General features: G+C 42.2%; 2 protein-coding genes across 2 annotated transcripts; both read left to right on the top strand.

Moving 5' to 3' along the window:
• The first annotated feature begins 38 nt into the window (after positions 1–38).
• Positions 39–4319, top strand: vac14 (vac14 homolog (S. cerevisiae)). The gene has a single exon (XM_086057713.1). It carries the CDS (start codon positions 199–201, stop codon positions 2533–2535), a length of 2337 nt encoding a protein of 778 aa, XP_085913839.1. The 5' UTR covers positions 39–198; the 3' UTR covers positions 2536–4319.
• Positions 4320–9717: 5398 nt separating this feature from the next.
• trim35-13 (tripartite motif containing 35-13) lies at positions 9718–14615 on the top strand. Its single transcript, XM_086083163.1, has 6 exons — positions 9718–10042; positions 11564–11659; positions 13100–13330; positions 13437–13459; positions 13539–13657; positions 13908–14615. Exons 1-6 carry the CDS (start codon positions 9833–9835, stop codon positions 14441–14443), a joined length of 1215 nt encoding a protein of 404 aa, XP_085939289.1. The 5' UTR covers positions 9718–9832; the 3' UTR covers positions 14444–14615.

The raw sequence follows: 14615 nt of genomic DNA, 5'->3' as shown, positions 1-14615 counted from the left end.
AACAATTTGGTGACGTATTTGTTTCCGCCGGAAGCAACCGGTCAGCTGCGTTGCATTTACTCGCCGCTTCCTGGTTCTCTTGACGGCTCGTTTCCCGTGACAAGTTCTCCTAAAAGCAGCGTTTCTCTCACCGTTTCCCCTAACCACCAACGGGAATACACATAAACAAAGACTTTTGCTCGGACCTCCGGCTCCACCATGAATACGGAGAAGGACTTTACGCCGCTAACGCCCAACATCGTCCGGGCTCTCAATGATAAGCTGTACGAGAAGAGGAAAGTGGCGGCCCTGGAAATCGAGAAGCTGGTGCGCGAGTTCGTTGCTCAGAACAACTCTACTCAAATCCGTCACGTCATCCAGATCCTGGCGTCGGAGTTCGCGCTGTCTCAGCACCCGCACAGCCGCAAAGGAGGACTCATCGGCCTGGCCGCGTGCTCCATCGCGCTAGGTAAGGACTCGGGTCTGTATCTGAAGGAGCTCATCGAGCCGGTCCTCACCTGTTTTAACGACTCCGACAGCCGCCTGCGTTACTACGCCTGCGAGGCTCTCTATAATATAGTCAAGGTGGCCAGGGGAGCCGTGCTGCCCCACTTTAACCTGCTTTTTGATGGGCTGAGCAAGCTTGCCGCTGATCCGGACCCTAATGTCAAAAGCGGCTCAGAACTTTTGGACCGACTCCTGAAGGACATTGTGACTGAAAGCAACAAGTTTGACCTCGTCGCATTTGTCCCTCTACTAAGGGAGCGCATTTACTCCAATAACCAGTACGCCCGGCAGTTTATCATCTCCTGGATTCATGTCCTGGAGTCCGTACCTGACATCAACCTGCTGCACTACCTCCCCGAGATCCTTGACGGCCTCTTCCAGATCCTGGGGGACAACAGCAAAGAGATCCGCCGGACGTGCGAGGTGGTGCTTGGCGAGTTCCTGAAGGAGATCAAGAAGACGCCGTCCAGTGTGAAGTTCGCCGAGATGGCCAACATCCTGGTCATCCACTGCCAGGTGGCGGATGAGTCCAAGGTGACCAACGACCTCATCCAGTTGACCGCCATGACGTGGATGAGAGAGTTCATCCAGCTGGCGGGCCGCGCAGTGCTGCCCTACTCGTCGGGGATCCTCACCGCCGTGCTGCCGTGCCTCTCGTACGACGACCGCAAGAAGAACACCAAGGAGGCGGCAAGCGCCTGCAACTACAGCTTGATGAAGCTTGTCACCCCTGAGGATGACAACGACGATGACGAGGAGAGAAGCATCGAGTCGCCGTCGAGAGAAGAGAAGGTTGATGCTGGTGACAGCGGCGACGTGCTGAACTCCTCGCAGGAAGTGACGGGCTTGAGCAACATCAGCTTCTTCGCCCCGGCGAGCACCGACAGGTCTCAGGTGACTCTAGACTTGGACGGTATCGTGCAGGTGCTGGACCGCCACCTCCACGACACCTCCACGGGCATGATGACGCGCATCGCCGTGCTCAAGTGGCTCTACCATCTCTACATCAAGACACCGCGCAAGATGTTTCGGCACACCGACAGCCTCTTCCCAATGCTGCTCAAGACCCTCTCGGACGAGTCGGATGAGGTCATCCTCAAAGATCTGGAGGTGCTGGCCGAGATTGCGTCGTCGCCCGCCGGGCAGACGGACCCGGCGGTGACCTGCGATGGTGTCGACGTCCGGCCGGTGCTCAAGGTACCGGACAAGGTGGGAAAGGCCGGAGAATCCTCCCCGTCCACCCCCAGCATGAACTCCTATTTTTACAAGTTCATGATCAACCTCCTGAAACGCTTCAGCGTGGAGAGGAAGCTCCTGGAAAGCCGAGGGGCCTTCATCATCCGCCAGCTGTGCCTGCTCCTTCACGCCGAAAACATCTTCCACTCCATGGCGGACATCCTCCTCAAGGAAGAGGACCTGAAGTTCGCCTCCACCATGGTGCAGACGCTCAACACCATCTTGCTCACGTCGGCCGAGCTCTTCCAGCTGCGCAACCAGCTGAAAGATCTCCGCACGGCTGAGAGCTGCGCGCTCTTCTGCTGCCTCTACCGCTCGTGGTGCCACAACCCCGTCGCCACCGTGTCGCTCTGCTTCCTCACGCAGAACTACAAGCACGCCTACGACCTGATCCAGAAGTTCGGCGGGTTGGAGGTGACGGTGGACTTCCTGATGGAGGTGGACAAGCTGGTGCAGCTGGTGGAGAGCCCCATCTTCACCTACCTGCGCCTTCAGCTGCTGGACGTGGAGAGCAACCCGTACCTGATCAAGGCGCTGTACGGGCTGCTGATGCTTCTGCCGCAGAGCCAGGCCTTTCAGTTGCTCTCGCACCGGCTGCAGTGCGTGCCCAACCCGGAGCTCATGCGGACGGTGGACGGGCCCAAGCGCGGCGACGCTAAAGAGCGCGAGGCGGACCGCAACCGCGCCCCGCACGCCCACGTGGACTACGGGGAGCTGCTGCGCCACTTTGACTGCGTGCAGGGCAAACACCTGGAGGTGCGGCACCAGCGCTCGGGGCGCGTGGCCGAGCTGCCCGACAGGAAGCTGATGTGAGGCCGACCCGTACTGGAAAACGATGAGAGGGATTACTGGAACCAAATATGATATTATGAAGCTTGTACATACACTGGCATGACGAGAATGTTCACATTTTTTTATTCTCATTAAGTGTCTCAATTTGGAGTCTTCACGAATGTGTTTTTGGTATGTGGAGGAGAACATCCAAACTTAACACAGAAAGGCCGGAGCAGAGATTTGAACCTAGAACCTCAGAATTGTGATGCAGATGTTTTAATCACTATGACATCGTGCTGCCGTGAGAATGTTGTTCAAAGAAACTGAGACGACTGTGGTCACAAGTTACATATTTTTCTCAATGTATTTTTTTTTTAATGAAGAAAAAAAGGTCACACCACCATCATCACGCATTCTTTATGAACGAGTGTTAAGGCCACAGTGAAAAGAAATAATTATACTGCAAGATTAAAGTCATGTGATTTTATGAGAATGAAGTTGTATACTTTTTAGATAAAAGCCACAGTGTAACGAGAATAAGGTTTGTATGTTCTTGAGATTAAAACAAAGTTGTATAATTTTTAGAGTAGTTGTAATATGGTAAGAATATAGTTGTATTATTGTTTTATCATTTTTAAAATGTTTTTTTTAAACTATATTTATGTAAAGCATTTTGTTACAGCTGTAGTTTTTTTTTTTTAAGTGCTCTAGAAAAAGCTGGTCTTAGCTTGGTGCATATATTACATGCCTGGACGGATTTTGAAATCCACTAGTTAAAATAGGACATATTAAAATCTTTTTTTCTCAAACATCTGTATTGTTGCGATATTAATCTATATTAATTAAGTTGAAAATATTGTATTTTTTTTTAACAAACAATAATTTATTCTTATCTCCAAACCATACTACTTTAATAAAAAAAAAAAAATTCTTTAAAGTATGACTCTATTCTCCTAATACTACAACGTTCATCTCAGATATGACTAAATCCTCCGAACATTATTGGCAAAAAGAGGAAAAAAATAATGCTTAAAAAAAAAAATATATATATATATATATATATTATTTATTTTTTAAATACAACTTAAGTTAGGTGTAATTTTCCTCTTTTTAGTGTGGCCCTAACACATCTTTGTAATTTTATCTTTTTTTTTGCACTAAATGGCATGTAGAAAACAAAATCACTGGCATTCAACGACTATCAATAATTCAATACATTTGTCAATGTTTGTTTTTGTGTGTTGCAGTGGTGTATTGACTAAAAAATTCAAGTAAGTGGGTTGCCCTAATGTTACAAACTCCTTAATATGACCAAGTCTTACATTGCTACTGTTCGTATTGCGGACAGAATGTCAACTGTCGTAACTAGTCGTAACACAATCATGTGTTTTCCTGTCAGGAGGTACAGAATATATGTATATTTTTTTTCCTTCCTCTAAATTATTGTTCCATTGATTTCAAGTGAAACCAACACACATTTCATTCCAAGTAGTCCACATTGGTTATTTAATGAGCACAATGATGATGATTTATTGTAATGTGAGCTACACACAAAGCGTCACATGTCCAGAGCTGTGACTTTTCCAGTTAAGACGCGGCATATGTTCTTGCTATGCCTTTTGTTGTTACACACACTGCTAGCTTTACAGTTACAGCTGGCATAACATTATTCACTGTTTGTTTTTTTAATCCTAATATATTTCTTGGAGCTTTGCACTCCTTTTGTCGTCATTTGTCACCAATAAAACTGAACCCCACATGATGAGAGACGTGCTCTTCTTAATCAAATAGCAAATAAAACTCTGGAAAGTCAGGTGCAACCAGTTCAGATGTTTCTGTTACTGTACATTTAGTCCTTAACTACTATGTTCATTATTTTCTCATGGATTTAACACCGTGACTAGCGCATCATTAAGAATCAAAAGGGAAGTGAACAATCGAATGCTTTTGATGTTTTTTTTGTTTGTTTTTTTAGTCAGCCAGTAATTAGTTCATACAAATAAGTCTGTTCAAATGCTAGTTGTTGTTGTTTTTAATGGGATAACACATTCAAATGTGTTTTTACCATTTTGAAACCAAGGTCGGACTTTTTGGCCACAATCTCCAAAACAACTTACCTACGGGGAAGAATGGTTGGGGCAGCATTCTGCTTGGGGGGCTGTTTTTCTTTGAGCTGGAATTGAGGCCTTACACAAGGTGGAAGGAATTAGCAGCAGTTTGAAATAGCAGTCAGCACAAAAATTAAGCCAGGAATCTGATACAAAGCAAAAAATGTCAGAAAAAGGCTCACTAGAACATCTGAAATGTATTTGGGGTTACTCAGAAGGGCTTGAATGTGTTCTGTAGTTAGATACAGCTCCATCAAAACAGAGCATGCATGTCTTTGTCAAGGTAGAAATGTGTTCATACATCTCTTGCGTAGATATCATCGTGCAGGTGTACCTAATGAAGTGGCTGGTGAGTGTGAATGTTGCCACTTCTGTATTGAATGTCACAAGTGGACGAGTGTTGCTATACACTTTTCGTATTTATCCATTATGTCCATCCATCCATTTTCAGGGTAAACCCCAGACTGGTCGCCAGCCAACTACAGGGCAGATATTATAGACAAACAAGAATTCACACCTACTTTTTCACATTGCATATATTTAGTGCCATGGAAACCTTTTGTACCCTTTTCTTAAATGAGTGTGGAAAATCTCTGCAGACCATGAGAAATGTCAGGAAAAGCCTTCTAGAACATCTGAACTTTATTTGGTTCTGCACTGTAAATTTTTTAACCCCGCTTAAATAAAATAAAAAAGAGGTCTAGCTGTCACATCTAAAATATTTGACTTCACAGAAACTAAATTGAGTGACTGATCATGTTGATGTAAACAATAATTCTTCACTTTTTTTCCTTGATTCAAATTATTTTCTTAACATTCTAGTTACGGAACCAAATTAATTTATTTACTTTTAACTGAATTAACACATTCACTTTGACACCAGTCAATTAATTTATGTATAACATTTGATCAAGTTAAAGGTTGAAATACCACTGACTGTCACACCCACCTAAGCGGGGTGAAATTCGTTCTCCGCATTTGACCCATCCACTGACGGAGCAGTGAGCAGGAACAGGGGTTTGCGCTCGGGGATCATTTGGTCATCTAACCTCCCAATTCCAACTCGTAATGCTGAGTGTCAAGAAGAGAGGCAAAAGGGTCCCATTTTTTATAGTATTTTAGTCCGACCCAGCCAGGGATTGAACACACGGCTTCCCGGAATCAGGGCGGACGCTCTACCACTAGTCCACTGAGCTTGTTTAATTCATTTGACTAGAAAAAATCATTTGTATTGTCCATCTTATAAACCTGATGCAAAATGACACTTTTAATTGGAAGGCAATCAAAAACTTTATTTGGGGTCCTTTGGACGTATATTTAGTTCCTGTCAATGCAAAATAAATGGTTTTCACAGTCAAATCAATAAATGTATCCTGTTTTGAATGGAAATTATTACTTTCAATGAACAACTGCATGTAACAAATTTTTACAGTGTGTTTAGAAACATTTGAAATGGTGGCACGTATGTGCTGACTCCCATTCAACGACTTTATACTCACACCCCCAGTTATAAGTGTGCGGTAAATTCTGTAGAGTAAATATTACTCTAAACAGAGTCTATTTACACTTGGAAGAGAGTAAATTTTACTCAAAGTATTTTTAGTGTGTACAAGAGAATTTGCCTATCCCATGAAAAAACCTATTACAGTTTTTTTCACTCAGAAATGTCACTAAATTTTACTAGTTTATTTAAATAAATAAAAAGTCACTAAAGGGTTGACGAACAAACCCACAACATCAGGTTGGGAGACAGCCAATCTACTCCCGCTCCTCCTGTGTATTACGTATATCGCTCGTGTCAGCTGGAATCTTTGCACCTCCAAGACCAAAAACATTGTTTTTGATCTCCTTTTGGATATGAACAAACAGTAGGAGTGGCATAATTCAGGTGGTAAAGCGGCAGTCTCCCAATATGAAGGTTGTGAGTTTGTTCCTCAACCCTTGTGTAATATAAAAAAATAAAAAAAATAATAAACTCATAAAATGTAGTTACAAATTCCTTCTAAAATTGACTTTCTGAGTGATTTTTTTTTACTAGGTTGTTGTCATGGGATAAGCCAATTCTCTTGTACCACTAGAAATACTTTAGTAAAATTTACTCTGAATATTTTACTCTTTTCCAAGTATAAATTTTACTTTTACCAAATTTACACTTGGAAGAGAGTCAAATATTCAGAGTAAAATTTGCTCTGTTTAGATTCAAATGCTTTACAGAAGTTACTGTGTGGGTGTGCACACTTTTGCAACCACATTATCTCAGTTATATTTTTACTTCCCCTCTCAAAACGAGTTGTAGGAGTTATAGGTCACATTAACGGTGGCAAAATAAAATAAAATAAAGATTTATCTTGGTTACCTCGTTTTTATGTCAATATATCTTGCTGATTGGCTGAGAGACATCACATGGTTCTACTGCCTCCGTGCGACTCCAACGACTAAATATGGTCCCTCGTTCTATATAAAGGACGAGTGTATCGGAAACACATGAATGCTTGTGTACAGGGCGACCACATGGGGACGTACTGCACCCCTGATCCCGGCATGTACAGTACTGCACGTGTGCGTATGCGGGCATCTGTCGGCTCCCATCAGTTAGCAGCGCCACGACATTAGCTCTGAACTTCTGCCCTGTCACCCGTGCGGACAAGACGACAGACGACTAATTTGGTCGGCAGATTAAGCTTTCACCGGCAGAATGCACCAGAAGTACCCCTATCGGACACATGTAACCTGGAAGGCTTCATCACATTAGCATGCGTTTGGCGCTGACGTCGCCACATTAAAAACAAGCGTGGGTGACCTAAAGTTAGGACTAAATAGTTTATAGACGACACTGCATTGTTTTTGCTTCACCTGCCTGGTTTTAAAGCGGCGGGCAAGTCCTTAAATAGCACTTTGTCGCCGCATGTTCGCGTCCTATTTTAGGTTAGCGCGTCAGTCCCAGTAATTTGCTTCCACAACAAAATACCGGATTACAGTTCGCGTCAATGCAAAAATGCATGAACGAATGTGATCCAATACCAGCACCTTCTGCTCCAAGTGCTATTGCAGAGCGGTAATAACTGAAGAACAGGCTTATTCATTGTCATTGTGGTTTAAAGGTGGAGAATAACTGCACTGTACAATATGTTGTTTCTCATATTTTGTTGACCTCATTTACAGTGGACACAAAAAAGTCTGCACACCCCTGTTCTTGCCATCTTTATGAAACAAGACCTAAAGAAGACATTTGTCAATGTGGGGAGAAATATGAGCAGTTCCAACAAGCATTCAGTGTTGGCTAAAATTATATTCAAATCAGAAATTAGTTTGTTTTGAATGTCATTCTTAATGTTTTAATGTTTTTTAGGAAGGAACCACAAATAGTGATTTTTTTTTTTTACTGGTGCCCATTTTTTCTAAATGAAAATAATATATTTTAAGTATTTAAAAATATATTTTTTAAATGCTCAGCACCAGCAACCATTTATTTCGGCAATTTTTTATTTATTTTTTATTAATAATTTATCAATAAGAGATGGGTGACTACCGATACCAGGTACAGGGAGTCCTCAAGTTCCGAGTTCCGTTCCTACGCTGGCGATGTAACCCAAATTCGCATTTCCCCGTTAAAGTCGACATTTACATCAAAAACTTATTTGTGAGACCCGGAAGACGCCGGAACCAATATTTTGTGTTTCGGCACGGACATTCATTGCTGACAGACGGCAGAGCGGCGCTAATTCAAGCTTCAACACGGAAATGTGACGCGCCTGACGCCGACCTGCTGATGCCCGTCCGTTGCTGGAGGTAACAAAAACACAACTTTAAATCACATTAAAATGAGGTGATTACTGTGGGAAATTAACAAAAAAGAAGGTGCTACAGACAAGGCGCGGGCGCCGTAAAGTCGAAACGACGTAGGTCGCATGCGACGTAGCTTGAGGACTCCCTGTATTGTATTGGGCAGATACTCTGCCTTATTTGAAGGTATCGGTACTCGCGACGACGGCCGATCCCTCATGTGGCAGTTTTATGATGAGGAACTAGAAATTGCAAATGATAGGAATAGAAAATAACCATTAATTCCATCCAATTTTAAGGAAAAATGCTATTCTCTCGTTTATCGGTGGGGTTACGTTCCGGGAAATACCCGCACAGTTGATATCCACATCATAACCAGCTTTATTTGTACATTTATTATATATGTTTAAAGTAGTGCGGTCAAAGTTAAGTCGTTAACTCATTGATTAATCACAAAAAATATCGCATTAATCATGTACTAATACAGATTTATCACATTTTTTATTTTAGTTTGTATGACATTCAAAATATTTGTTCTAGTCAAAATATTGGGGTCATTTTTTTCCTTTTAAATTATGCGAATTATTAACTGATTAGAAAAAGAGGAGGATGAGCGTGTGCAGTGGATCAAAAAATGTTGAAGACGTCCTCATAACATTAAATGTCAAAATAATTCAAACATAACAGGTGCCCTTCAAATTTGGCGGGCAAAAAATGTTGATAAAAAAGGCTTTTTAATTAAGCGATTAATCGTGATTAATCGAAATTCTAAGATGTGACAGCTTGTTGTTTGACAGCTCTAGTTAAAAGGCAGTAAAAACCCTCCCTGCACTATACTTTTCTCAGACAGGCATTAACATTTTCTCACATTTCTCTCTTGTTCAAACACTCACATTTTCAAACCTTCATAGATTAAAAAAAGGTACACTACTGTAAAAATAAATAAATAAATAAATATATATATAAATATGTCTTATATGAGCCACGAGTGGTGTGTTGCGCTCCGCCAGCTTTTTCATGACTCTTCTCAAATATCATAGAAGCAATCATTGCAAATATTCCAGCGTCATCAATTCTTCCCTCTGCTGACATACTCTGACACACTACCTCGTGAGCAAAGCCTCTTTGTTCTATTTGGATGCGTGGTGTTTATTCGAGAACGTGCAACACACATAGTCGAACACCGCTGGCCGACATGAGATATGCCTCCGGTCTTAACACTTATTTCGGGGCTTAAAGATGGAGCTTGTCCAGCATTTCGGTGGGCGTGGTGGCATGGGAGGGGCCATCCCCTGCCTTGCTCATGGCCGCCGGACCGCCTCACCACGAGCGTGACCTCGCCAGTCCAAACTCATAGTGGCCACATTGGCTCTTTTACAGGCAGGCTTCCCACAGAGACAGCTGGGCAGGACGCAAGGCGACAGCCCCAGATTCCCTTTCGGCCCATGGATCAAATGGTGCTGGGGAGGGCCCGTGAGGCCTTCACCACAGACAACAGGGCTAAAAGTGACCCCAATGCGTGCAGCGAGCATGGGGAGAAGCTTACGCTCTTCTGCTTGGATGACCTGGAGCCTATCTGCGGGGTGTGCGGGAAGTCCGCGGCCCATCGAGGACACAGGCTCTATCCCATTGGAGAGGGGGCTAATGACTGTAAGGTGAGTGTGGCCACACTTTGAATACATCAGCAACAATGAAAATGAAATTTCATAATCTGCTCGTATAATATGAAATAAGCAATTTATGCACGCACCGTTGGTTTAGGTTAGGAACATTCATGTTGATTTATTAGATGTGGACTTATTCATTTCTTATTCTGTTCATTATTTGCAATTTTACTCTTTTTGTTTTTGGTAAAGATTATTTCATTTTTTACTTGGATAAAAAAAACTAGTTAAAATAAAATATTCTAAAAAGAAAAAAAGTTAAATAAAAAACAATTTTATTATAATTAAATTTTTACTTGGGTAGTAAAAATAAAATATTCTAAAAAGAAAAAAGTAAAATTAAAAATAATTTATTATAATTTTTACATTTATTTGTTTTATATTTTCATATTTTGTTTTGAATTTTGTTATAGTAATTATTTTTGCTTGTTTGTTAATTGATTACTTTTTATTAAAAAATTATACTATTTGCATTTCTTATATTCATTTTTAGTTTTTAATTTTATTTTTATATTTTCTTATTTTATTTTGAATTTGATTAAAAATAATTACACTTTCTCATTCCTTATTTATCTATAGATATATTTCAAACTTTTAAAAATATTTTATTTATATTATTTTCTTATTGTACTATTATTATTAGTATTGTTATTATTATTATTATTATTAATTATTGTACTATTATTGATATTTTACTATTTATTTTACTTCCTTATTAGATTTGGATTATTATTACTTAATAAAAAAACAATATATATATATATATATATATATATATATATATATATATATAAATCAATTGAATTTACTTAATATTTTTATTAAAATACCTTATTTTACTTGATAATTGAAGTTACCTATTATACAATGGATGCACAGAACTATCCATCATATGTTGGAAAAATGCCTGACATTATTGATTATTTTTCCAACACTTAATATATATATATGACAGAGAGAGAGAGAGAGAGAGAGAGAGAGAGAGTATATATATATGACAGAGAGAGAGCGAGAGAGAGAGAGAGAGAGAGAGAGAGATGAATTATTTTACTCACAGGATTAATATATTAAACTGTATGTATTGTATCATCTGGTGTATCGCTCAATCACACAGCCAAGGCGTTTCTTTAATATGTACGATGATGGTTATCAGGGATTATTGCCATTCTAATAATAGATTGATATTTTTGGGTTTAGCGTGGCTGCTAGTGTCCTGAAACTCGAGCCCCTGTGCACTTTTTTTTTTTAATGATAGCTCATCCCATTCTGCCTGCTGGGCCTCGCTCAAGAATGAGAGACCTGCGCCTACTAATGTGAAAAGAATACGCGCTTGGCCCAAGCAGCGCGAGTTCAGCTTTACGCTTGTCACCAGGCCGTGCTTGAGCCTTCCACACAGATGTGACCCATTTATTTGGCGCCGCCGTCCGCCACCATCCACCATGCGCGTCGACAGCTCTGCCGCCCGCGCCACGTGCCGCATACTGACCTTGCTTTCTACTAACTTCCATATAGGAAGAGCTGAAGGGTGCCCTGCTGCCTTTGAAGGAGAAGTTGCAGCAGTACAAGCAAGTCAAACTTGTGTGCGAGGACATGCAGGAGCATGTCAAGGTAGTTTTCCGACGCACAATCGACACAACACACACGCCAATGGTATCGTGGTCAAAGAAATTGACATGCAATAAGGCTAAGTCCAGGGACGTCCATCTGTCTATACGCCAGCTCAGGACAGAGGACCAAAAAGCAGTCGTCTATAATAGCATCACTTCAAACATCATATGAGTGACCCCGGCTAGTGGACTTGAGATACAGCAACTTAGTTTCACAACAAGCAGCAAGTAAATATTCTCCCAAAAAAAGAGGCATAGAGATGTTTGTTGCCATTCTCATCTGAAAGGTACAGTCACTGACTAAACATAAAGAGGATTAAATGTCATGAAGTCTAAAATTACGACAGAGTGTATATTGGAGTAAGTTTTTTTCTGCATTAAGTTAAGAACAATAAAATAAAAAGTGGATGAAAAATGTAGATGTACTTTGTAACAATTTGCCCCAAAATATCTTTACAATAGCCTTTTTATTTGACCATTTATGACAGAATTTTTTTTTAGTTAGTAGATTAACACATTAGCCGTTCAAAATGGGAACGCCTGCAAGCCTCTAGTCTGGCCAATAGTTTTCAGACAGGATTCAGGTTTGGATTTCCCGCCCTCTGTGGATGTCACATCATGTGTGAGTTGGGAATTTTTCAGCCACAGGTGAAAGTAGCGATTCACAATTCACAGAGCCGTATATAGAGAGAGTTTGGCCAACTGTGTCCGAATGTGCACCCTACTCTCTATATAGTGCCCTACTGAGGGGTCACGCCATTTTGTAGTGGCGGCCGAATAATGTCCAGGGAGCGATCATGTCGGGCACTCAAAATTACCCACAATGCACTCTGAAAAGTAGTGAACATCGATGTTTACTCAACCGGGTTGATATAGACCAGAATGCATTACGAGTATGAAAAAAAAACCATGGTGCGAGCGACAGCACAAGCGATGCATTAATATATACTATGGAAATAATGTATGCGGTTTACTTGAAAATATTTACAACAAAGGAACTAAAGTAGTTTTAAAACATTTTCATTCACAAAAATAGTCGAGAGATTTATGCGCCGGTGCGTCGTAACCGTTACGTTGGTCACGTGATATCCGACAAGGAGAAAGTAGTGAGCTGGCTGTCCGAATCGCCAAACTGAATAAGCCATTATATAGTGAATGAGGGGACCAGGGTGGACATTCGTACACAGCCTCGGTTTCAGCAGGTTTCAGCAGGGTAACAAGACGTCCATATGTCATGTGACCAGCAGTTGACCAATCACATGACATGAGTTGACCAACCTCTCTCTATTTACGACTCAAAACAATTCAATTTTCTGCGTCCATTAGCTTTAAACTGGGCGAATAACAGTTCAATCAGAAATTTGAAGAGGGACATATCATCTTAGTTGCAGTGATCTCCCAAACAGCAAAATAAGAATGAGGCACGTCTCTTGTATTACAGAACCAGCTGGAGCACACGGAAACGCTGATCAAGATGGAATTTGAGGCACTCCACCTCTTCCTGAGAGAGCAGGAGACAGCCAGGCTGTCTGCCCTGAGGGCGGAGGAGGCTCACAAGAGCCTGATAATCCGGCAGCGGATTGACGAGTTGGACCAAGAGTTGGCCTCGCTCTCCAACGTGGTCCACTTTGTGGAGAATCAGATGAAAACGCAAGACATCCCCTTCCTTAAGGTAGGGACAGCCAACATTCAAAACGTAACTTTCCTTCTCTGAATTGCAAAAAAACAAAACAAAATTGAAGATGTGAAGTGACAGCTGTGTTCTTTTTCATTCACAGAATTACAAGGACATAGTAAGGAGGTGAGCCTCACGAAAGAACATAACTACAGTTATGAATAAAACACAACATGTCTGATTCATTTTCAATATGTGTTTGCAGAACCTGGATAAACTCCTGCGAGCCCGAAGACATGTCCGGTGCTCTGATTGACGTGGCCAAGCATATTGGCACTCTCAAGTACCAAGTGTGGGAGAAGATGAAGAAAATAGTCAAATACAGTAAGTTATTCATCGAAAACAGCAAATGAACTCAAGCGGTCAGGACACTTCAACATTTCGGCGACAAAAAGTCGCCACGCTTTCACTTTGTAGCCACAGATACTGAACATGTAAAATCAGGGCTCCACCCATTTGGAAATTTTCAAGGCCAATTCCGATTTTTCCAGTCGGGTGGATCTCACTTTATACTCGGAAATTTAATTTTTGTTGTGACGAGGAAAACTGATTGATGTGTCCTCTCCTCTCCAAGGTCCCGTAATTGTGGATCCCAACACGGCCGCCAACTGTTTCATCCTGTCCGAGGACCTGACGGGGGTGCAGAACTCCACGGAGAACTTCAAACTCCCCAACAACCCGGAGCGCTTCGACATCAGCGCCGAGATGCTGGGTGCCGAGGGCTACGCGGAGGGCCGCCACAGCTGGAGCGTGGAGGTGAAGGACAACACCTACTGGGTGGTGGGCGTGGCCAGCGAGTCCATCAACCGCAAGGGCAAGCACGTGCTGACGCCCGCCGAGGGCTTCTGGACAATACGCTTTCGCAACGGCGAGTATAAGGCGTGCACGGCGCCGTGGGAGCCGCTCAACATGAAGGCCAAGCCGGACGTGATCAAGGTGTTGCTGGACATGGACCGAGGCAAGGTGGCCTTTTACAGCCCCCCAGAAAGGGAGCCGCTCTACACCTTCACCGACATCATCACCCCAAAAGCCTTCCCTTACTTTTGCACGGCCTGCAAAGAATACCCGCTGACAATCCTGCCTGCTCGATTGACTCTTTCGACCGACTGATCCCTCCTCACACACGGCCATCCGCAAAAAGACAGCAGCCGAATCAAGACGAAGAATCGAGTCTTTGTTCTTAAACAAGAGACAATTGTGGGAATCCAGCGTTAGCCACAGTGTGGCATTCACAATAAAGTGAAGAAATGCACTCGTATTGAGTTTGAATTTATGTACAGTA

Source organism: Leptonotus elevatus, chromosome 1 (assembly GCF_054856555.1).
Source record: "Leptonotus elevatus isolate MCC_2025b chromosome 1, RoL_Lele_1.0, whole genome shotgun sequence".
NCBI classification, from domain to species: Eukaryota; Metazoa; Chordata; class Actinopteri; order Syngnathiformes; family Syngnathidae; genus Leptonotus; species Leptonotus elevatus.
Note: the sequence above shows the minus strand (reverse complement) of the source record. Positions and strands in the feature narration are given on the sequence as shown.

What these genes read in the sequence shown, in the direction of transcription:
- vac14 (XM_086057713.1), top strand. Translation starts at nt 199, where the DNA reads ATGAATACGGAGAAGGACTTTACGCCGCTAACGCCCAACATCGTCCGG.
- trim35-13 (XM_086083163.1), top strand. Translation starts at nt 9,833, where the DNA reads ATGGATCAAATGGTGCTGGGGAGGGCCCGTGAGGCCTTCACCACAGAC. An exon ending in TACAAGGACATAGTAAGGAG is followed by an intron (nt 13,460 to 13,538) that starts GTGAGCCTCACG and finishes ATGTGTTTGCAG; the next exon opens with AACCTGGATAAACTCCTGCG. An exon ending in GAAGAAAATAGTCAAATACA is followed by an intron (nt 13,658 to 13,907) that starts GTAAGTTATTCA and finishes CTCCTCTCCAAG; the next exon opens with GTCCCGTAATTGTGGATCCC.